The sequence below is a fragment of the Plectropomus leopardus genome, chromosome 20 (assembly GCF_026936395.1).
Source record: "Plectropomus leopardus strain MGB_pleo_1.0 chromosome 20, ASM2693639v1, whole genome shotgun sequence".
Taxonomy (NCBI): Eukaryota; Metazoa; Chordata; class Actinopteri; order Perciformes; family Serranidae; genus Plectropomus; species Plectropomus leopardus.
The window spans coordinates 16,232,538-16,255,350 of NC_142195.1; the positions used below are offsets into that span (position 1 = coordinate 16,232,538).

The 22,813-nt window shown below is 39.6% G+C and overlaps 2 protein-coding genes across 3 annotated transcripts; one reads left to right on the forward strand and one right to left on the reverse strand.

The window, feature by feature from the left end:
- Positions 1-163: 163 nt before the first annotated feature.
- Positions 164-4,171, forward strand: LOC121959547 (uncharacterized). Of its 2 annotated transcripts, none has more exons than XM_042508915.2 (13): positions 164-380; positions 597-650; positions 1,024-1,050; positions 1,259-1,309; positions 1,438-1,473; positions 1,563-1,583; positions 1,662-1,697; positions 1,808-1,846; positions 1,989-2,024; positions 2,572-2,586; positions 2,850-2,888; positions 2,987-3,022; positions 4,061-4,171. In XM_042508915.2, exons 1-13 carry the CDS (start codon positions 179-181, stop codon positions 4,072-4,074), a joined length of 606 nt encoding a protein of 201 aa, XP_042364849.2. In that variant the 5' UTR covers positions 164-178; the 3' UTR covers positions 4,075-4,171. The 2 variants fall into 2 exon arrangements, with proteins under 2 accessions (XP_042364849.2, XP_042364850.2); XM_042508916.2 differs by having other exon boundaries at positions 1,811-1,846.
- A 954-nt stretch (positions 4,172-5,125) lies between these two features.
- slc20a1b (solute carrier family 20 member 1b) lies at positions 5,126-18,543 on the reverse strand. The gene is made up of 11 exons (XM_042508737.2): positions 18,236-18,543; positions 15,932-16,654; positions 15,597-15,737; positions 14,712-14,797; positions 14,312-14,408; positions 10,479-10,598; positions 8,623-8,904; positions 7,846-8,473; positions 7,252-7,437; positions 7,028-7,112; positions 5,126-6,796 (listed from the first exon to the last, which is right to left on the reverse strand). The coding sequence occupies exons 2-11, from the start codon at positions 16,287-16,289 to the stop codon at positions 6,641-6,643; spliced, it is 2,139 nt and encodes a 712-aa protein (XP_042364671.1). The 5' UTR covers positions 16,290-16,654; positions 18,236-18,543; the 3' UTR covers positions 5,126-6,640.
- Between the last annotated feature and the right edge of the window lie 4,270 nt (positions 18,544-22,813).

A 22,813-nucleotide genomic window follows, 5' to 3' on the forward strand; every position in this document is an offset into this window, starting at 1 on the left:
TGAAATCACCATTTCCGTACCCAAAAGGAAATTAACATTGTTTTCAACTCTGATGCAAGGACTTCCATTTTTTTGTTTGCTCTAACAAACACAGAAGCACCCTAAATAAAGGCCGTGTGACTGAAGAGCTAACAATGGGTGGCATTGACGGCCTGAATAACGATACGTCTGTGCGCTGATGTGCCACCCAGCTGTCCTCTCAGGTAGGGAGGGACAATGGTACCAGAGCCGCCTGTCCATGCAAACATGTGATGTGACTGAAGATATAAGAGGCTGTAAACTGACAACAACCCCAAATTTTCCACCACCAAGACCAGCAGCCAAGATGAGATTTCTAGTGCCACTATTTGTTTTCCTCGCTGTGGCGGCGTTTCACTCCGGTAAGAAGAATAAATTGTTATATTTATGATTTTGACTATAATTTAAATCAGGGGGGTGGTTTTTGGTCTTTTGTTTTTATATATGTTTAGTTATATATGTTTACTTTATAATGTGTATGGCTGTGCCTCTAAGGAAAACATGCTTATTTACTCACACATGTTCAGTTAGTCAGTATTAGTTTGAAATCTGACAGATGCACCTGTGTTGGTGTCTAGCTCTCTCAGCATTTCTGGAATCTGCAGAGAAAGAGGAAGCGGCCGCTCAGCACGGTGAGGAACTATGGTCAATAATAGTTCATTAAAAAGCAATACTTGTTAATTAAGATTATGATACTTGCAAGGGCATAGGTGTTATTTCAGTATTGTGGGGGGGGCACATGTATGAAACAGGGTTTTGGGGGTCCCTTCGCCACAACATTTTGAGTGTCAAACATGTAATTTTCTGCACTCTAGTGATTTTTTCAAAAAAGTTCATTCCCAACCCTGAAAAAATGTCTGTAATTGTCAGACTTTCAGGTTTTGTAGAACACATGCACGTTCCCAATATTGAGGGGGAACATGTCCCCTGCATCCCCCGAAAATGTACACCTACAGAAACGTGCATGCTTTTAAACTGATCCAAATGTGTTTTTTTCTCCTGTAGATGGGCTAACTAAACTGCAGAAAATAGGTACAGTACATCAGTCCCATTGTTTAACAGCAGGATTGAAACTGGTAAACGCTATGTTTAATGTTTTTAAACATAGCATACACCATTTTTTGTTGTTTAATTTGATTTGATCTATAACACTACATTTTCTCGCCTTTATTATGACACATGCTGCTCATTTTCTTGTTTATCTCTTGTTTTTCATCATTTTATCACTCTGCCTCCTCAGATCAGATGGAGTTTGAGGCTGCTCAAAAGAGTGAGGCCGCTCAGATGAATGGTAAGTTTGACCAAAGTCCAGAGCAATGGCCGCAAGCCAAAATAGCTTTTATCAATTTTGTTTAATACAGTATGCGAAATAAGTTCCAGATGTCTCAATATTTTTTTTTTTTACCCTTTCCTGTCCAGTTACAGAGGAACAGAATGAGGAAACCCGTTACCTCGGTAAGAGGAACTATATGACCTCAAACAAAACTAACAAAGGCGTATTAAAGAGCGGTTTGTAATGCTGTCTTTTAAATATTTATCCTCAGAGGCTACTCAAGATGGATCTGGTAAGTTATTCTTTTTTATAATGAACACCTGAACACATATTTATGTGCTAAAGTCACCCATTGAAATGTTTCCTACAGTGGAGGAGCATATTGAAACTGGGGACAACAAAACAGGTGTGTATATATATTTTGAAAACAACTACAAAACAAACACAAAAGCATCTTGTTGGCCTTAAAAAACACGTGATGTTTCTGTACATGACATAACTGAAATCCTCCTCCAGCAGGGGGAGGTGGGACCTCTGACGTAGCAGCTCAGGAAGGTGAGAGAGGTTTTACTGTTAAAGTATCCGCCTGTAGGTGGTGATGAAGGACAGTTTAAAAGGAATCTGCAGGATCTTGAAGTACACCTACATGTAAAATGTCACAACCTTGTGACTGATTTGCCTCCACTCTGATCTACAGGTGCCCAGTCCTCTGAGTCCTCAGAGGAAGCAGATGGTGAGTTTGTGACATTAGGTAGTGGTGGTATGTAACTAAGTTCATTTATTCAAGTACTGTGCAATGTTGGGTTCCAGTACTTCAGTAAAAGTATAAAGTAGTAAAAAATTGAAAGTAAAGTAAAAGCACCTCATAGTTGTACTTTTTACAACGTTACAATTTTACAACATAAGTTACTTTGCAGATAGTAATTATTAATGCAGTTAAAATTCACAAGCTGCCCAGTTGTTTTTATTGTAAAAAAAAAAACGTATATATTGAAATGGGTCCATTTGCATAATAAGATGTACTTTTACTTTTTATACTTAGAGTATATTTTGATGCTAATATTTTTTAAACTTCAGTTAAGATTTTGAATGCAGGACTTTTGCGTCAAAGTTTTTCTATATGGTTACGCTGCTACTTTTACTTGAGTAAAAGATCTTAATACTTCTTACACGTCTGACATCGGGTTTAGTTTGGCAGTTTATTTTAAAACATTAAAGCTGCAATTTCATTTTCTGTCATTCTATCAATAACAATGTATGTCTTTTTTTGTCTTTGGCAGGGAGGCAGAGGCGGGGTAAGTGATGTAAAACAACTATCTACCTGTAAAGCAAACACTATATGACAGATTTTGATTTAAAATTTTTGTGAGTTTTATTTTTTTCAAACAGAAATCACTTCTCCGCATATTCATGAATTTAAAATATTCTGCATTTTTAAAGAACATTTAGAGATAAATATCAATAGAAAGTACAAACAGTTTGTCCAAATGGGATTTAAAAGATTTCTCCTGTGCGTATTGTTTAAACTCAAAGTTCATTTTGATGCCTTTTTACCCAGAGCACCACGAGGCAGTGCCTGAGGCTGTGAGCAATTTGGGTAAGATCAAGTAAAATGGACACTGACTCACACTTTTGATGAATCCCACACTGTAAATACATCCTGTAACTTCCCATGTTCTCATTTCTCCTCTGCAGATGAAGTGAGTCAGGATTCAACCAAGAAGGAACAAGGTGAAAATATCTAAATACACCAGTAACCACACAGAGCATAAACCTGAATGTATGTGTTTGTTATCCACATATATGAAGAGCTGCGTTCGGAGATGGCGGTTGACTTTTTTTTTTTTTTAAGGCAGACTTGTACCTGCTGAGGCATGATGTGGTGAGCTGTTTTGAGCAACAGAGCAGTGAAAGTTAAATTGTAGGTTATGCAATGAAGAGGAAAAAACAGAGCCAGTCAGGGCTGGTCTCAGCCAGATTTAGATGGTGTTAAAAAATCTTTATAGGTTGGGTTCAAGTAAACAATAAAATGCCTCAAGAGCAATTGCAAATTTACAACTTGGTGGCAGTTTGTAAAAAAACAAAAACAACTTTAAAAAAAAACGTTATAACTTTTATGCTTCCATTTTAATGTATAAAACAGTCCAAACTAATATTCTAGAGAGATATTTGAGTGTCCACAGAGATCTGCTTGACCTCAAAAATAAAATGCAAGGATTGTTTATTTGAACACAGCCCTCCTTGTATGTGAGTAAATCTAGGACAAGAATCCAGGGCACTCCAAGACATCTGTCCCCAGGTGCTCATTGTGCTTGATTTATACTGTATCATCTGCTTCTGGTTATTTTTGGACCAAGGATGCACTGTCCCTGCCCTAAAAGATGCAGAAAGGATTGTTTTAGAATTGACTAAATTCTTCTGATGCAAGGTTACTGGTGCAGTGAAGGTCGTCTTTTGGATTTTCTATGATTGGAAAGTAAAATTCTGTCAAACCTTTGTGCACTGGTTCATAAAGGGAAACCAACCTGTAGCAGTGCATCCTAATCCTTTGGGGACAGAAAAGGCCTTTGTTCTTTACAGCAGTAAAATCGCACACTGCTGCAGTCATTATTCATCCGAACCTGCGCAGGAGGAGTGAGTCATATCAGAAAGACCTGGATGTGATTCATATAATTGCTCTGAGAGCCCTGGAAAACTACTGAATTGTGGTGTGTTTGCAATGTAAAGCTAGCGTAAAGGAATCCTCTCTTGTCTGTCCCTGCGTCACAGATGTACTAGAGTGAGAAAGCGCAGCGGCACGTGGATCCCAACGCTCACTCACCACCCGGTGCCTGAGCTGCACCGAGCTTACTGCCAATAAAAAGGGAATTATTCCACCTATCTACAACCTCTCTGTGCTCTTTTGTGTCATGTTATGTGCTGTGACAAAATACATCTGTGCAGTATTTCAGAACTGCTTGTTGGAACTTCTGCACAGATAATGTAACACTATTTCTCTTTCGCTTTCTCACTCTAGTACATCTCTTTTGTTAAATGTTGACTTATCATAAATGTGCTTTTGCATTTTGCCTGCACACACTCTCATTCACGCTCATGCATAAACATATACACAAATGTATTTAGGTTCATACAACGTCAATACATTTATTTTATTATTATTATTATTTCTTTTCCATTTATTTTATGTTCTTTGTTATATCATGTAGATGTTCTTATTGTACTTTATTGTTCCTATGCCTGTTTGATTTTATTTCTTAAAATTGTAGGATTCTTTATTTGCTTTTGTAATTTATTTTGAGGTGAGATTCTCTTATAAGCTCTTCAGGGGTTTTCTGTTTCTCACCTGCACAATCTACTTCTATTTTGTTGATGTTTTGCTGCTTCGTTCTTTCTGTGCCAACAAATAAAAACTAAAAAATACTTATTTAATCACAAGCATTTGAGGGTATAGAGTTGGGATACTTTCATATTTTTGATTATCTTATATTATACAGGGTTTAGAGCTTTTTTAGTGCCACTTGGAATATAAAAAGTCAAGACCAAGTTTTCAAGAACTAAAATAAAAAATGTTTTGCACTCTGCATGTCCATCATGCAGTTTGAAAATGTTTTATATAAAATACACAGAGCCTCATTCAAAAAGGATGTTACCAATAATTTGAGAGATTATGATGCAAGACCACAAAAATAGAAAAACCTACTTCACGTCTTTGTAATTTGAATATTTCTGAAAGATTGATTTCAGACACTTAATACTTGTTATATATTTATTTTATATTAAATTAAATGCCTTTTAAGGATCCATGGGCCAAAATGAGACGAGTTAAGGCATCAGTGTTTTCCCATTTTTTTATTTCTTTTTTTCATCCACGAGAGGACTAGAGAATGTTAATGTGCATTAAAAAAAATAACAAAAACAAAACTTTTCTTTGGTACCTAAGGGAAAAAAATCAAAATAATTAAGGCAACTACAGCGTCTATAGATCTGATATGCATTTGAAGCCAAATGACCACACACTGGTGGCATGCAGCGTATGTGCGCCCTCATCCAAAAACCAGAGACCAGATCAGCTTAACACCAAACCACCCAGTTAAGATAAGGTCCAGTTTTGGGTTCCTGTTTGTCCTCTTTTACAACCCTCAAAGGTAGAGAAAGAAAAGAGGAAAGCTAGAATAACCCAAATGTCTAGGTAGGTGCAAATTCCACTTAAAAACATACTGGGAAGTAGCCGCTACAAGGTGACCTGGAAAAACAACGCTGAAAGAGGCCTAAAGCATTTAACCATCACAGATGATGTATCAAGTTTTGACAGGAGACTTAAGGTCTTGTTTGAGAGCAGATGTTTCTGCTCGTTGACATTCTGCTGTTACATTTCTTTTAAAATTCAAGTAACCAATAAATTCAGGCAGTGATTTCTGCGCTGAATGTAGAGCCTCAGGAGATTCTGATGGTCTATAGACTTCAGCGATGAGGGCTTTTGTTATTTCCCTGCCAGAGGTGTGCTGACATTTTAGCTATTGATACAGCATTTTACATATCATTCTGCAGGGGGTCATCCAGTGTGCAATTAGTGCTTCTACCATAGTAAATTATTAAGATAATTGTTTGTCATAAAGACAACCACGGCAATTAATGTGATCCCATGATTTTTTACGTATGGTAGAAAACAGTTTTTGTAGTGAATTTTGTTCTATAACAAGATGAGGAAAGTAAATGTCCCAAAATTTAGGGGACACAAAGCCAGATGCAAAAACATTAATTCATTAATAACAATTGCCTGGGGAAAAATATGCACATACACACAAATAAACTTGTTTTTCACCTAAAAATACTGCTTTTGCATCTACGTTCAGCATGTGTTATTACTGGAGAGTTATATCTGCAAAAGGCTTATACTGCATTTCAATTGTTCATTTCTTTCTAAACGTGTAAAACAAAATTAAAAACAGAACATGGTTGTATATACATAATCGCAAAGTAAAAAAAATATGGAAGAATGAGTATTAGGAAAAAAAATGTTGATGCTTTTTGATTAACTCGTTACAGAATGATGATATGAAAAAGCAAATCAGAACAAAGAAATGCAAGCGTCCCGCTGGAAGTTATGTGGCCCCAATGGAACAAACAGCAAATTCTAGGTCGAAAATGATGCAGCCGAGAACCACAGGCCCATATCACAAGTCCTTTCAAACATTTGTTTTTTTTTTTGTTTTTTTTCTCCTTTTTCTTCCAAAGTTGTTGGCTTGAGGTAAGCGATATATTTTGGCCTTCCAACTTTGCTCCTTTCTCTCATGGTGCGCACTGGAGCGGTTTCTTTCTCCCCCCCCTGCCTGGGGCACGGCCAATCGCTCAAAGGATGCCGTAGATGAAGATGGCCATGATGGCGGCACTGATCAGACCGGAGATGGGCACAGTCACAAACCACGCCATGAAGATGTTTCTGAACAAACGCCAGTCTACTGCCTTCCTTGAGCGCAGCCATCCTACTGCAACCACTGAGCCCACCTAGAAACACAGCAGTTATCAGATAAATCTCATCATCTTCCTGGAGATTTATGACTTCTAATTATCTGTTTGCTTGCTTGAAACGAAAAAAAATTTATAGAGGAGAAAGTTGCTCCACATTTGGACTGTCTCCCAGACAAGTGTGAGGAGGCTACAGTAAACAGGAACTCGAATAGCCTCTTCCCCCGTGTCTCAGTCTGGCTCCCAGACCACAGTGTTTGACCAGCTTACCTTGCAGTGGGTGGTGGAGACAGGCAGGCCAATGTTCGAGGCCACCACGACAGTCACAGCTGAGGCCAGTTCGATGCTGAAACCACTGCGAGGGAATAAAACACAACACTCAAGTCTCTCCGTTGGACCTGTCTGAGCATGCTGGCTGAATTCAGGAGACTGGTAATGCCTGAGGAGGATGTGGTTTTGTGACTAAGGGGAAAACAGGTCTGTGCAGTCTATACCTTGAGGGGGTGATGGGGGTAAGATCCCTGCCCATAGTCTGGATCACTCGGCGACCCCACACCCAGAGTCCAGCGCAGATGCCCACGCCTCCATACAGCAGCAGCCAAATAGGTATCGGTTCCTCTGAAATCACGCTGCTGCTTGTGTACACCATCCACAGAGCGACCAGCGGTCCAATGGCGTTACTGCAGAGGAAAAAATGATATAGTTTCAACAGGGATCAAAGATTCTGACTTTGAGTGGAGGCTTGACGAGTAAAGGTCACCTACAACACGCCAGAGCAACCAAAGAGGCATCTATCAGCCTGATGACTGATATTAACACTTTAAAACCTCGATATCACTTTTCTTGTGCTTCATTCAGATGCCTTTCACAAGTATTTAACCATTTGAAACCTGAGTAAATTGGTTTGAATTCTTTTGAAAACATGACGGGGAAAAACCTTGAAAAGTTTTTGGGTAATCCCTTTAGAAGTTGCCTTCTCCCCATATTTTTTAAATAAATCCAGCCAACTTGCCCAGGTTGTAAAACGTTAACGTGACGTTGGTCTGATGACTGACATAAACATCAACTTCACGAAGGAATCTGCATACCTGACGTCGTTGCCTCCATGGGCAAATGATCCGAAGCAGGCGGTGAGAATCTGCAGGAACTGGAATAGCGTTGACACTTCTGGCTTATCTGCCTCGGGCCCGTCGTCATCCAGAGAGCTTTGGCTGCTGCCCGCATCCTCCTTCCCCATTTCTAGCGTCACGTCGCCCTCTCCCAGAGCCTCTGGAGTCGTGTGCTCTGCCACAGCATTGCAGTAGCTGGTATAACTGTCCATACGCACGCGCTTCCTGTCCTGACTCCCTGGCCCTGTGCCCTTGTCGCCATCCTCGTTGGTGCGGTATTCCCCTTCCCTATGCTTGAAGTCTCCGTGCATGCCGATGATAGCCATGGTGTAGGAGGTGTAGCTGTTGTTGCGCCGGATAGGCCGGTCGCCCCCCTCGCCCATGCAGTCGCCAACTTTAGCCAGGTGGAGTTTGTGCAGGAGGTCCTTGTAGAGGCCGGAGTCCTTGTGGACTGTGTGGTACTGGCTGTAACCATTACTTGGGATCTGTGCCGGCCTGTTGTTGAACTGAACCTGGTTGTTAAACTGGACCTGATTGGCTGAATTTGTGGAACCGTTGCTGACTTGCTGGTTGTTGACCTGATTGTTTGTTGGAGCCTGTTTGGGGGCTGCAAAAAGGGGTAAAAAAATGACTTAAAAACTTGAAAATCATAAGTTGTGTAAACTTCATAAGTCATTTTATGATATATATGATATGTGTAGCAAGGATTTGCGTAACCATAAAACATATTACAGTGATGTTTCTTGGCCTGCTTACCACCATTTGCATTGCTGTAGTCTGTCTCATCAGAGTCTCCGATGTCAAATGCCACCTTGCGTTCTTTATTATTGTCAACATCGTCAGAATCTCCAATGTCAAACGCCACCCTGCGCTCCTCAGGAGCAGCCTGGGGCTGAGCAGAGGGGCTCTGATTGACAGCTGGGGTGGTAGGCGTAGTCGTCTCCTTGGCAGTCTGTTTCAGGATTGGACAGGTGGCCTCTCTCAGCTCTCTCTTTTCCATCAGGGGGCTCTCAGAGGGGCTGGAAGACTTGATATCTCCTAGTAGGGGAGGAGTTGCAGTGAGATATTGCTTGGGCCATGTCCAAACATATACAATGTACAGCAGAGAAATACTAGCCAAGCACATGTGTTTCCTTTCAACCCCTATCTGTCAGGAGTCGTAGGAATTACATAACCAGCGAGTCAAAAAATACCCTTTGTCCTATAAATGCAACGTTACTTTGTGTTTAAAAGTGAGCCCCTGTGTTCAGAGGATCAGATAAATGGATTATGACCTTACAAGGAACATATTTACACTACCGCCAGCAGCTTAACTTATGAAAGACGATAAGACTCGACACAGCCTGTGGCTCACATAACATTTGTCTGTGGTTTTAAAGTGAATCAGAAACTCTATGCCAAAATGTTCTATGTGATAATCCTGGGAGTGTTCTGACCAGTTGGCCACATTGCATCATCCAAACTGGTCAAGGCCGGTCGTGATGTCTACCCACACATGCACTGCAAATGCCATGTCAAACCTTGAGTCAACTGAGGCTTATTTTCGTCAAGGAGTTAAAGACCAATTAGTGGATCACTATGACCCAATTAGGCTGCTAGTCTACTGAATGGAGGCTGATCCAAACAGATCATGCCTGGTCAGATGAACTCGCTGGTTCTGAGTGATTAGAGGAGACACGTGACACTGTCAGTATCACTTACAAAATGGGTTTATCAACATTATCACTACAAACTGAGAAAACTTTCAAAAGAACAAGCTTTGGTCGGGGTTCCTACAGCTTGAGTTAAATATAGGACCAATGTACTTCACACGGACAAATATGCCAAAATATTACAAAATACAAAATATTTGAAATGTAAAATAAAATGTTTTTGGCCCCAATAATGTTTGAGGCATTCAGTTAATTGTATTTTTTAAAAGATGTAACCATTTTAAAAGAAATTTACAATGAAATGGCAAGGAAAAAAAGATTAATAAAATACAACTTCAAAGATATTCAAAAGATTGATGTGTAGATATTTAAATACCAAATAAGGCCTTTTTTAAATTTATAAATTCACTGCCCTTCACAACTTTATGGACCCCCAGGAGCCCTGCCAAGTCAAATATAACTATACTATTATTAACAATAGATTGTTAATGCAGCAACAAAGATGGGAAGACTTCACCTGTTGCCACTGAACACAGAAGTATTGTATCATTTAACAATAGAGGGAACAATACAAAACATTCATGAAGGTTAAAAATGTATGGTGGTCCCCTTCAACACCAAACCACACTATGGGTGTGTAAATGTGGACGGCCCTTAGGTTTCTAACTTAAATCCAGGATTATAGAACAAAACCGGTGACAATATTTTCAGGTGATTTTCATTAGAGCGACTCCATTATGACAAAAAATCCCTAAACTCCATTTGCTGGATTAATATGAGCCCTCAGAGTGAATAGGTTGAGATGACAAGTGCAATACTAAATCCTTCGATTGTTCAGTGGCTTAAGTGAGGAAACAAACAACCAACACTGCAGCGGTCAGCAGAAACAGGTGACAGGGATTTAAAATAAAACTGAATCATCAGGTTGCCAAATATCCAAAAAACATAAATGTAACTTACGTTCAATCTTCTTCTTGAGACGAGGACAGACGATAAACCAAACCACGATGGCGGTCAGTATGGAGAAACCAAACGAGATGAGCAGGCTGCCCCACCATGGGATCTTGTTAAATCCCAGCACTGAAGGACCACCAGACAGAATCAGACATAGAAGAACAGCGAAAGGCAGTTTTAAAAAAACAGGGCAGTGTGCTACCTTTCTTAGTGAACAACACTGAGCAGTTTTATGAACTACGCAGAAATGTGAAGGCAAGATAGTAAATCAGCATGATGTCAGGTTAGTAGTAACTGTATTCTCATCGGCACCAATAATTGGCAATGAACTACAATGACATCCAAGCATGTGTGGTCTTTTGGCTCTGGTTACAAGCACGACTGCATTGTGCCACACTTAGTTAAATATGGAAAGCGTGTGTACCCCTAGATGTGGACAGTTATGCAACACCTCAAGGTTAAAGAGCAAAAATGTTGCCATGACCCCAAAAGGCCCTGCCAAGCACTGCACATGAAAAAATGAGTTCCTTAAAAGGCGACATAACTTTGGGAGTAAAGGGGAAAAGCAAGGGGGAGTCGTTCACTGGAGCCTTTTGCTGTAGCAATAAGGACGTCCTCTTGCCAAGACTGCAGCAAAGCTGGTGCAGCAGAGGTGGATATAATGCAGCACATGCTGGCAGAAAGCAACTATTTAAATTTCCCCAGGGAAGCAGTCATCTTTGTCATACAGGGAGGATGCTAGTCAGCAGCGTGGTTAGGAGAAAATAAAAACAAAGGCTTGCTGAAAATCCCAACAACACCACCTCTGGCTGAGGTGACCTTGGCCATGCATAATTAAAAAACACTTCCACTAGCTCGGGACTTCAGTTTAAGATAAACAAAAGAAAACGAGCGGCCAAGGCTAAGCGATAAGTGTCCCGGTCGCCGTGTTCATTTGAGTTCACAGTGCACTCTCTCGCCACTGAGTCACGCTGCAGCATGAGACTGCAGAGCACCCAACTGGTGTTTATTTAGTTACGCAATGGAAGCTCACTCCCTTCAGGACTGGAGAGGCATAAGAGGGAAAAACGGAAGGAGGCTCCTAGCAGCTGTGTCTCACTCGGGCTCTCACATGTAGTGGGACGTCCAGTAACAGGTGTGATCAGCCTGGCCCCGCTGTGGTGTGACACCCTGTTTGAGGTAGTGTTTGTCCCTTTGTATTTAGTTGAATTCCCTGAAGGGTCCTGACACAATCCACATGAATCCTCTTTGTCACAGTGACTTTTTTTTGGAGGTAACTTCTTACGAAATACCAAAAAGGATTTAAAAGCTAGCCTTGTGGTCTGACAAACACTCCTACACAGGGGTGAGTTTATACCACAGCCATGCAGTGGGATGAATGGGACTGCACAGGAAATTGACTTTAACCACGGCTGCGTTCCAGACCCCTCCCTCCAACCTCTGTATCCCATGACCTACATTACACAATAACATGTTTGTTTTTTTCCACCACCACATGTGTATCTCGCCACCAACCTAAATTACAATGAGGAAATGTGGCAGTTTATGACTCCCTTGGCGAGGAACATTTGGTTATGTGTCCTCACTTTTGTTGCTGTAGCACAAAAGTATTAGGATTAAGTGACCGCCACGTTGAGCCCAGCGTTCACTCCTCACAACAGGTATCAGACTATCACAATAGCGGCCTCAGAAAACGCCTTTTGTTTAATGATGGTGGCTCAGGTTAAAATAAGACACGGATACCAAGGTGTGACTATCCGTTTTATGTTGCTGATTGTTTGGTGTCCCCAGAGCAACAGGCGCTGCTGGGTGTTTGTTTTTCAGAGGGTAACCCAGGCAGAAAATTCGTATCCAACTAAACGCGTTGAAGTTCATCAATTGTGGCTAGTGTGGGGGCGGGGGGTCAAAATGTACTGTCACTATGACACTCAGCGCTTTGAAACATACGCTAGTCCTGTTTAGACCTGCACATGAAGCAGGCTTTTCTCATAAGACCAACAACATGGATCGAATCTAGATGTAGGTAACTCCACAAGCTGTAGGCTATTCAGGGTTTCCACACATTTTTACAAATGAATTTTCAGAACTTTTCCATAATATTTTACCCTCGTTCCATGACTTTGTTTCAGGAGTTTAAAATTGGGTAAGCGTCTAAGCCTCTAAATGTGTACTTCCCAGGCATTTGCAGCAAGCACACTGCTAACACCTGCCATCCGCACTCGCAAGTTAAACATTCCTGCCGACAACTAGCTGCATATGTAAATAGACCAGACCGGCATCTCCGAATACTTTGCAAAATGTCAATACTGCACCTTGCTTTGGAGGACAGAAAACCTAAGATCCAATCAACAGTCGAGCAATGATGCTCCAGATTTTATACTTAACATATTTCGTGTAATGTTAGACATGTTTTGGGAATTCTATGAACATAATTTAAACTGTAACAAAAACTATGTATAGTCAAAACATTCTGATAATTCGTAAGCATTTAAAAAATTGTCTTTCTAATTCCATAACTTTTCCAGGAATTTCATGGCTGTGGAAACCCTGGTGATTTTAAAGTGATGTATTCATATCCAGATGATAAACATTTTAAGAGAGGAATTCTATCATTATTCTGGTTATGTGGTCGGTTTTCATTTTACTGTGATGATTTATATGGTGCGAACAACCCGAGTCACACTGAGCCTCATCTGTAAAGGATCGACAGCTGACCCTTAAATTCTTTTGCCTAAATTGCATGCGCATGCTGACTTGAGGTCTCTGGCACTGGTGTATATATTGAGTATAGGAATGTGCTGCGGGATGCCGAGTGTCCAATCGCACCACTACGATAAGATCTAGATCAGGGAACTTAACATGCTGTACTCTCCTGGGTGCAGATACTACGGCTGCATTATAGTAGCTAAATCAGCAATAATGAGCTTTTGTTTTGTGCCAGTGCAGTTTAAAATACATATCAGCAAACAATGCATTAGCCGTGATTCATGCTTTGTCTTATTATTATAATGCAGGTTTCAATGTTGAGCTGGCTCCCCAGAGGCTTTAACAATATGTGTGTGAGTGGTGACACTTTCAGATGCAGTGGGTTTGTTAAAATGTGTCTAAAATGCAATCTCGCACCTTTTCGTATGTGAGGTACCCAAGTACAGGTCCTCATCTACAGTGTGTTGAGGTGTGAGGGACTCCACACAACTGTACAGAATGTGCCTGACAAAGCAGGGCTATGGGCTATGCTGGAACAGCAAGTGATCTCTTCTCTGTGAGTGTGCCGCTGATGTGCATGCACACATCAGCGCATCATATCTGGTCAAACTCTGGCCTGTAGCAGCCATTAAATGGCCCAGGCCAGCTAACATCTTGAACTGTTAGGCCCTGTAGAGAGAAGAAAACAAAAGGAGCAAAAGTTGCTCGTTTAATGATACGATTCTCGAGGAGCCAACAAGTATTTAAAGCATTGCTATGTAAATTCTCAGCAGTCATACATCTACTGAAAGCAGACAGCTATGAAAATGTCAGACACCCTCTTTACTTCTCTTTTCCTCCTTCATGTCTGAAGGGCAGACAGTGACGTCAAGAGTAAAGTGAAATCTTATTTCCATCTCCCTGTTGTGCTCCGCTCTAAAACTTCATTCCAGCCATGACCCACATAGAACCACAAGCAAGAGAGGCCCCAAAACACATGTTAAAATAAACACAGCTTCTGTAAAAAGGGTAAACAGTCTGGTTCAATCTGGAATACGTGTGGGCATCCGGCTGTCTGAGGGAGCAGCTTATTTTAAGCTGTGGCTGTGCGGGCAGGCATGCAGAGCAAAAATGACTGAAACAATGATACTCACTTGGAGCTCCAGTGTACATGATGGAGAACAGGTTGATCCCCATAGTCACGGCGTAAAAGACAGGCAGGGCCTTCAGTCCGTTTGGTACGGGGTCTTTCTGAGGGATCAAAAAAGAGCCCCGAGTCAGAAAGACAAACTTCACTCTATGAACAGAGCTGCCTCATGTTGCTACCAGGTTACACTTGATGGCATAACAAGGGCACTGCAGTAATTTGAATCTCACTGTATGATGCGGATAAGGAACTACTACAGAGAACAGTAGCTTGATTATAACACTGTAACAAACATTTCCTCTATTTCATTTTGGCAGTAGTGTTGAAACTGACCTATCACTCTGGAAGGCTCTTGTCTCACTCACAGAAACACATACTTTTCTACAATTTGATAGCAGCCGGCTTACCTTTTGTAAGATGAACACGCGCACAAAGTAGAAAACAATGCCTGACATTATTCCAGACAAAAGGGGACTCAGGAACCAGGAAACCACTGCGGATTAAAGAAATATGAGGATTGCAGTTTAGTGGAAATGTAATATCTGACCATGTTTACCAAAAATAACATAACAAAAAACACAAACATCCTTTTCTAAACAGGAAATTTAATTTCAGCTTGTGTCTCAGGTTATGCCAAGTGACAGTGTTTCTTTTTATGTAGCTATGATCAATTCTCTGTAAAATGTGGTCATTCATCATCGATTCTCGTTGTGACCTCAGTTAAAAAGTATAAAACCATGGCCCTTTTTCATGACGAAATGACGCTGAAATTGTATTATTTCTGATTCAGTACTTTAGTTTTCTAAAAACAGAGCAGTCTGTTTTACATCAAGGTCGGGCTTTCCGTAGAGCAACAACCACTGAAATCCACCATCTAATGCAACTAGTGTGAGAAACAACTTGTGAAATTAGTGCTTCTATTGTATATTCTGTGTAGCTCTGAGTAAAATTGCCTCATGTTTTCTACCGCAAGATCAGAGCTTATCACAGTTCCCATCTTGCCCCTGGACAGCCCAAAACATTAATGACAACTGGAATCACTACTGAATAAAATATGAAATATAATTCAATCTATTCATCTTAAATTTAGCTCTGATCTGGTCATTCATAAATTTCTAACATTAGACTGCTGACCGATTGAAGGTTGTCAACGCAGACACAACACTGATGTGTTATGAAAACACTGCATTTCGAGCGGTCACGCACTTCCATTACATTAATGTAGTTTGTGATCAAAGTCTACCAAACACTGCTGACACTTCTAGGTCATCTGATTAGAGCGGCTGACTTACCGATACTGACGAGTTTAAACCACCTGACTCCCTGCTGGCCTTTGGCAACCAGCGAGAAGCCGATAGTAGCACCAACAATGCAGTGTGTTCCAGAGATGGGGAGCTTAAGGAAGGAGGCGGCCAGCTGCCACACAGCAGAACCTAATGACAATGAATTGATCACGTTAGGCTGACATGCTGACCTCATACAGCCCTATTACCAGGTACTGATTAACATCTACATTTTCTGGCTGTAAAAACCAAACAGTGCCGGGGCCTACATGCCACCAAGCTCTATTTACAGGCTTCAGTGGCCGCAGGTTATATTACACACCAGACAAGCTGCAGATACTCACCAAACATGGCACTGATGGATCCAGCCATCAACACGTGCGCAGAGCCGTTGTACATCCCTGGGTCGATGATACCTTTACGAATGGTTTCGCTCACATTAGCTCCCAGGAGCACAGAGCCTAGCGTCTCAAACACTGTGGCCAGGATGCATGCCTGTCGCAAGGTGACCACTCCAGAGCCCACAGCTGTGCCAAATGAGTTGGCAACATCATTGGCACCCACAGAAAAGGCTAAGATGAAGGCGATGATGAAGCCAATAATCAGCAGCCACATGTACTCTGTCAGAGCAGTTGGGGCAACCTGGGTCGCTAGCCCCGCCGTGCTGGCCAGTAATATTGCAGTTGCAGTCGTAGAAACCATGATTGTAGACTATAGAGGAATTACTTCACAATCTTAAAGGGAATGAATGCTTGTCAAAAATAGCTACTTAAATTATGCTACGTCTAAACAGCAGCCAGTAAAATAAAGAGGTAACTGGTAAAATAAATAACTTCTTTAGGCCCGCCTGTTTTAAACAGGATTCTTGAGATTTAGCAGTGCAAACTTGTAATGTGTTTAGCTGGTACTGACCAGAAAACAATTAAGGTAAACAGAGGTACAGTATGGGCTTATTGCTATCCTGTAATTATCCTGGATATGTTGCTGTTGCTTTGGAGCTGAGATATCAAACTGATTGAACGGACTGCCATTGTGCAAATGTAACTGCAGATGAGCAGGAGTACATCCTGGAAAAGACAAATGACAAAAAATGTAAACTTTAGTAACATTTCTCCTCATTTCGCCTTCACGCGGTCTATCATAAAAAGCATCAATAAAAACACTTGCAAAGATAAGGAAATGCATTGAGATAAGGGAGTTCCCACAGGGAAAATCAGCGTCTTTGAAAACAGAATAAGATAAGAGGTAGTAAACGCTTGCTGCCCAACAAAATCAAAGAGGTGCTTTTAAAAATTATACACAGATATTACCCAGTAAATTCATTTACTTATAGATACATTCCTGATATGAATGACGAATGCGCGTTCTATAACAATATGGTAGAAACCTTAGAACACTTATTTTATTTTTTTAGTGTGCACATCTGACATCCTTTGAACTGATACTATTTAAAAAAATCCATATTTCTCCAAGAATGAACATTATGTAACTAATTTGGCTTTTATTTAAGCTAAATTTTACATTTATAAAATACATTTAAAAAGCAATTGTCCTCGTATATTAAACAACTTAAACTATTCATTTACGCAAATTTTACAATTTTATCACGAGTTAGGTAACCCCCTGATTATTACCCCTTATTACTTACTTATTACATATATATATAAACTTAATTACACAGAATTAAAAACGTAAACGCTAAGACCGGAAAGAGGGTCTTTAGGATCCGCCTTTCCCGAAAGCCCAATGGGAAGCCATTTTTGGTAAATGTCGCATGAAGGAGTCGGAGGTTACACCAACGTGCTCTAATTTGACCTAAACACTTCACCTTCGGTTTCTGGCTGTTTTTGTTTAGCAATGCTGCTGACCATGAAATCGTTAGGAGATAAAGTGCCTTATCTAAAGGAGACATTATAATCTTTTCTACGTGCGCACGTGTCGTCATCCATTCATAGAACACAGCCCTGAACACGAGCGCCATCTGTTCATAGTCACGCGACACACTAGAAACAGCTCGAAGAGTCTACACTGGATTTTTTAAATAAACTGTATTTTGTAATTATATCCGCTGCAATGGCCGATATGCCTTTTATTCGCAGTTTCAATAATGTCTGACGTGTTTTGTAAAAGGGGACGCAACCGGATGTGACACAATGTAGGGAGCCTCCTCTGAGTGACCGAGCGGGTGGGCAGCCACGACAGAGAGTATACCGTGCCCTTTTGTAATGAAATATTAAATGTGTGCTGGACAGATGATCAGTACTGTTTACATTAACGTAAACACGGTTTTCGTGCGTTCATTCCGTTTACCTTAATACGAGCCTCACGTTAACACCGACCTGACGTAGTGGTGACGTTAACTCACAATTAACATCCATAAACTATCCTCGGTTAAACAAGATTATTAAAATACAATGACGTTGGCTCGGTGTTAGTCTGCTCTTATTGATATAAATGTTACCTAAAGAACGGTATACTTGTATTAGTAGTGATGAATACGTAGCACAACGGTTATTTCCCCGGCTAACGTCATCATCCTCTTTATGTTAACATGTAGCGGTAAAAACGGTCATCTTAGTTACGGCGCTCTGCGAATAAACTACAAATAAATCCTTATTCTGATAGACAAAATAAATTATAGAACTCACCACACGTTGTTGTTGTCAGTCCTGTTAAGAATAGTGCTTGCTAGCCTGTAAGCTAATTAAGCGCGGGCACGGACAGTATCTTACGATAGCGCGCGCGGGATAATGACAAAAATGATTTTGAAATCGATCCCCCTGGAGGAAAAAAAAGCTGCCTTGTGTTAAAAAAATAAAGTGACTAACACTTTCGTCAAAAGGTATATACGACTATACTATTCGATGAGAAATAACTCCAAATCCGGAAACGTCTCAGTTTGAATGGAGCTTCGTTACCGCATGTGGAACTTGCTCGTGCCGGTCAACAGAATAGAACAGGGGGTTCTTCTTTTATTGGATACACCCCTCAGCAAGCGCCGCCCAGCTGTCGGCAAGACTTTTTTTTTTTTTTACTCATCATGCGTTCATGGCATGGCTCATGAATGTGGAGAGACTTTCATATTTTGTATTTCACACTTTACTCCTCTGTGCTCTATTTCCTTCACTCATCTATTTGCATGCATGTCTATGTTTTGTTATCGCTGTACCATGTATTATTATAACAATACTACAACTACTACTACTACTACTAATAATAATAATAATAATTATTATTATTATTATTAATATTATTATTATTTTAAGTAGTAGTCGTGGTAGTAGTAGTAATAGTATATTACTATTAGTGTTATTACTATTATTATTATTGTTAGTAATAGCCTAGTAATAGTAGTAGTAATAGTAATAGTAATAGTAATAGTAATAGTAATTGTAAAATTTTTAGGCTACTATATTATACAGCACTTTGTTCAACTCCAGTTGGTTTTAAACACGTTTTGTAAATAAGCTTGATTTGATTTGATACACATAAAGCATAACTTTATAACTTTTATAATAATAACAAAAATGTAATACTTCAATAATATAACAATGAGGGGCTACATTAGGTACATTTTACTGCTAATTATTTGGCTATACTTTTACTTCTTAAAAATGTTGAATGCAGTACTTTTACTTGTATTTAAGTGTTTTTTCATGGGACAAGGATTTGAATACTACTTCCACCATTGTCTGTGTAATGTGTGGCCTATAACTGTCTATCTCTCTGCCTGGTATCTCATAAGGTTGATGCTATAATGACTACTTACTATCTAAAGTGTTATACTGATAATATTTTGTCCAGACTTTTACTTTTATACTATTATAATTTTAGCTGCAGTACTTTACTTCTAATAGGTATTTTTACATGGGGCAGGGATCTGAAAAATTCTTCCACCACTGCCTGTGTAATCTCTATCTGTCTTATCTCTCTGCTATGTATCTCATAAAGTTTATGCTTTAATCATTACTGAACTGTCATGTGATCACATTGACACATTACCCCCAGAGCACACAACCTATGGTGAGCTTATACAATCTAGTAATGATAATAATAATACATATATACATACATACATACATACACTGCTGTAGGGTAATCTACCCATGCGTATTTAATTTAAATCTGCCTCAACCTTTTGCAACATAAAATGATGTTTAGGCTACACATGAATGCATTAATAATAGGCCAATATCTCCAAAATATTATAGCCTATTTAGATAATATAACACTGATAGCCTACTATAAAGAACACTGTACTGCTACCTCAGCACTTTAGATATACTTTTAATTCATTAACGTTTTGAATTCAGTAATTTTACTTTTATTGGATTGTTTCTAAGGGCCACTACCTGTGTAATCTTACTGTCTCTCTGTCTATGTATCTCATAAGGTTGATATTTACTTACTAGGCTACCTAAACTGTCATGTGACCACATTTTAAGCTTGTAGTCAAATAGACACATACAGCAAACTACAATTACCTCTGGTAACCACTGTTTTCCTAAATAAGGGAAACAATGTGTCCCGTCAAAACAGTGCAGGAAAACAACCGGTGGCTGACTGCATGATGTTGACTGCATTACAGGAGACTTCACTCATTCAAGTGCATCCAACCGGAAATGATAACAACATTCACCCTCTAACAAAAGTAGTTTTCTTTGGTGACTGTTCTTTTATTGTGTTCAATAGAAAAAAGCGCACAATGGCAAAATATATTTGGCCGACTAATAGTATAGTCAAAACGTAGGCTACGTGACTGCAACGAGGAGTTCACTAAACGCACCACAACAGGGTTTTTACTCACAAAGTGCTGTAATAATAGATAATTATTGTTTTATGACGACCTCACTCACTCAATTGTCTCTTCCTATTTGACGTCACTTCTTTTGAGGATCATGGAAAATTTCCTCACCCCCAACCCACAGGACAACGTTTAGGTGTCGGGCGTGATCTCTTATACTTACGATTCTTGTCATGAGTCCTGAAGGCAGCGTTTCATAAAGGGCGGAGGGTGGCGATGAGCTGTTTCGTAACCACTCTGACGGGTACTTTTTTATTTTTTTTATTTTTACCGTCGCTGTCTTAAGGAAAAGCATGCTTTCCCCTTTCTTTCTCCCTCCAAAGCTAAACATAGCAGTTACTCACACTAATAACAAGCCTTTTTTTACTTGCTTGCCAGTAACCAGAAAAGTGACCTCGACTTTTTAAAGATAAGATAATGGGATTGTCAGTGTCATCAAAGAAAAAAAACGGATGTGGCGTTTACACTGCAATAGTCCTGATGGCTATAGATCCAATTCAAACATGCTCTAAATGTCAGTATAAGGCTGCCTATTCGTGTATTTATTAAAGTATGCCCTGCGGTCAAATGTCTCACGGTATACCTGATAGGATTTCCCTAATGCAATAGCCTGTATACTACTACTGTAAGTCCTCAGAGCAGTGAGGAAACTGTGGAATATTTGTTTAAGAAATAGGCCTCAGTAAACTGACACAATAACACATGCTGTGTTTGCACGAGGTTCTTCAAAAACACCTTGTCTCATGGTCTCATGATACTGAAAGACTTACAGCTTTTATGAGCACATGAGCTAAGATAAAATGTGATGTATTGGGTTAAAAACGGAGTATTTCTCTCTTTTAGGCTACGCTATCTAGTTACACCCTCTTCATCAATGTAATGACACTGCTCAAAAATAACACCATGGATTGTTATAATATTCCTGTTCTTTTATTACCTCAAGCCTATTTTGTTTACAAATGTTATTGACAGGTAACATGTCGCATGTTGCTTCCATCGATTCTTAGGGAACCTGATACCAGGTGATGTTGATTTGGAAGCAATGATTATTATAGTGTTTCCAGATCAAAATAATTTAGCTTATTTCTCTGATGTAGACCGACCTATTTTTGATTTTTGATTTTTTTTTATAGTCTGAGTTAGTTTTGGTGTGGTTATTGTTAGTTTTGTTTAATTTTAACTGTTGAACAAAGAACTCAGCTCGCATTATATATGCAGGAAGGACTCAAGGCTGCTTTATGGCAAGGCTTATGGTTCACTGCATGATTAAACAGCGCCATCTGTCGTATATTCCTCTATTTACAGTTTGATAATCATGATTCCTCTCTCTGATGCCTATTTATCTTTACTATAATACATCCATGCTATATATATGAGGACGCCACTGTCAAAAATTGGTCTTTTAACCCATTGTCACCTGAGCAGATTGGTTTGATTTATTTTAAATATACGTGGAGAAGGCAATAGGCCTAAGCAATTTACCAAGGCATGGCCCCAAAATTAGCGAGAAATTACTTTTAAAAAAGTGAAAAACAAGCAAACCATCAAAAGATTGTACTGTAATTTAAAACACCTATCTAACACCACATTTTGATAATTTTTCTAATAATCTCATCCCCTTTTTTAAAAAAAAAAAAAAAATTCAGGTAATTTTCTTCTCATCTTTTACTAATTTCTTGTAATTTGTGGGACATTTCTTGCCAAGTTGTTCAATGCTTTTTCCACCATGTTTTTGAAAGGAATCAAACCAATTTGAGTATTTCCATTTCAGAATACTTTATGTTTCAACTCCACTGTGCTACAGAGGCAAATATTATACTTTTACTTCACTACATTTACTGGATAGCTTTGGTAACTAGTTACTTTGAAGACTTTGATTATTAATACAAAATGTAATAAGATTAGATCAGCTGATTACATGTAGTTTTGTAGGTATCCAGTGGAATATAAAGAATTTAATAATCTCACCTTTAGCAGCTGAAATATCAAAGTGATTAATATCAATAATTCATAATTGTAATCTAGTAGGATTAGTTGTAGTAGTAGGATTTGTGGTAGTTTTTACATTTTTTTTCCTTGACAATTTTTGGGTAATTTCCTCTTTAATTGCTTATTGCCCTCTTCCCATGTTTTTGACAGATATCAGGCTTTGCTGTGGTTTCAAATGGTCAATAAAGAACTGTTTGTCAAACGAGTTTCATCACAACAGTCCTCTGGGGCAAATAGGTCCAAATGCATTTTCAGGCTGCAAGGTAGCTATCAGCAAGGTCACTGCAAGAACAAACGAAGGTGTTGTGGTTTTTGGCCATTACCACACACATATGTTTCTGTCCAGTAAACGTTCAAGCACAACAGTGTGACTGCTGTGGGTTTTGTGAAATAATGAATGCTCTTACAAATCTGTCCATGTGTAATACACGTG

Bases quoted from the DNA above. Each gene is read 5' to 3' on its own strand.
- LOC121959547 (XM_042508915.2), top strand. From the start codon at position 179: ATGTGCCACCCAGCTGTCCTCTCAGGTAGGGAGGGACAATGGTACCAG. The intron at 651-1,023 runs GTGAGGAACTAT...TTTCTCCTGTAG, and splicing joins GGAAGCGGCCGCTCAGCACG to ATGGGCTAACTAAACTGCAG. The intron at 1,051-1,258 runs GTACAGTACATC...CTGCCTCCTCAG, and splicing joins AACTAAACTGCAGAAAATAG to ATCAGATGGAGTTTGAGGCT.
- slc20a1b (XM_042508737.2), bottom strand. From the start codon at position 16,289: ATGGTTTCTACGACTGCAACTGCAATATTACTGGCCAGCACGGCGGGG. The intron at 10,599-14,311 runs GTGAGTATCATT...GTGGTCCTTCAG, and splicing joins CATGTACACTGGAGCTCCAA to TGCTGGGATTTAACAAGATC. The intron at 8,474-8,622 runs GTAAGCAGGCCA...CCCTTTTTGCAG, and splicing joins CTACAGCAATGCAAATGGTG to CCCCCAAACAGGCTCCAACA.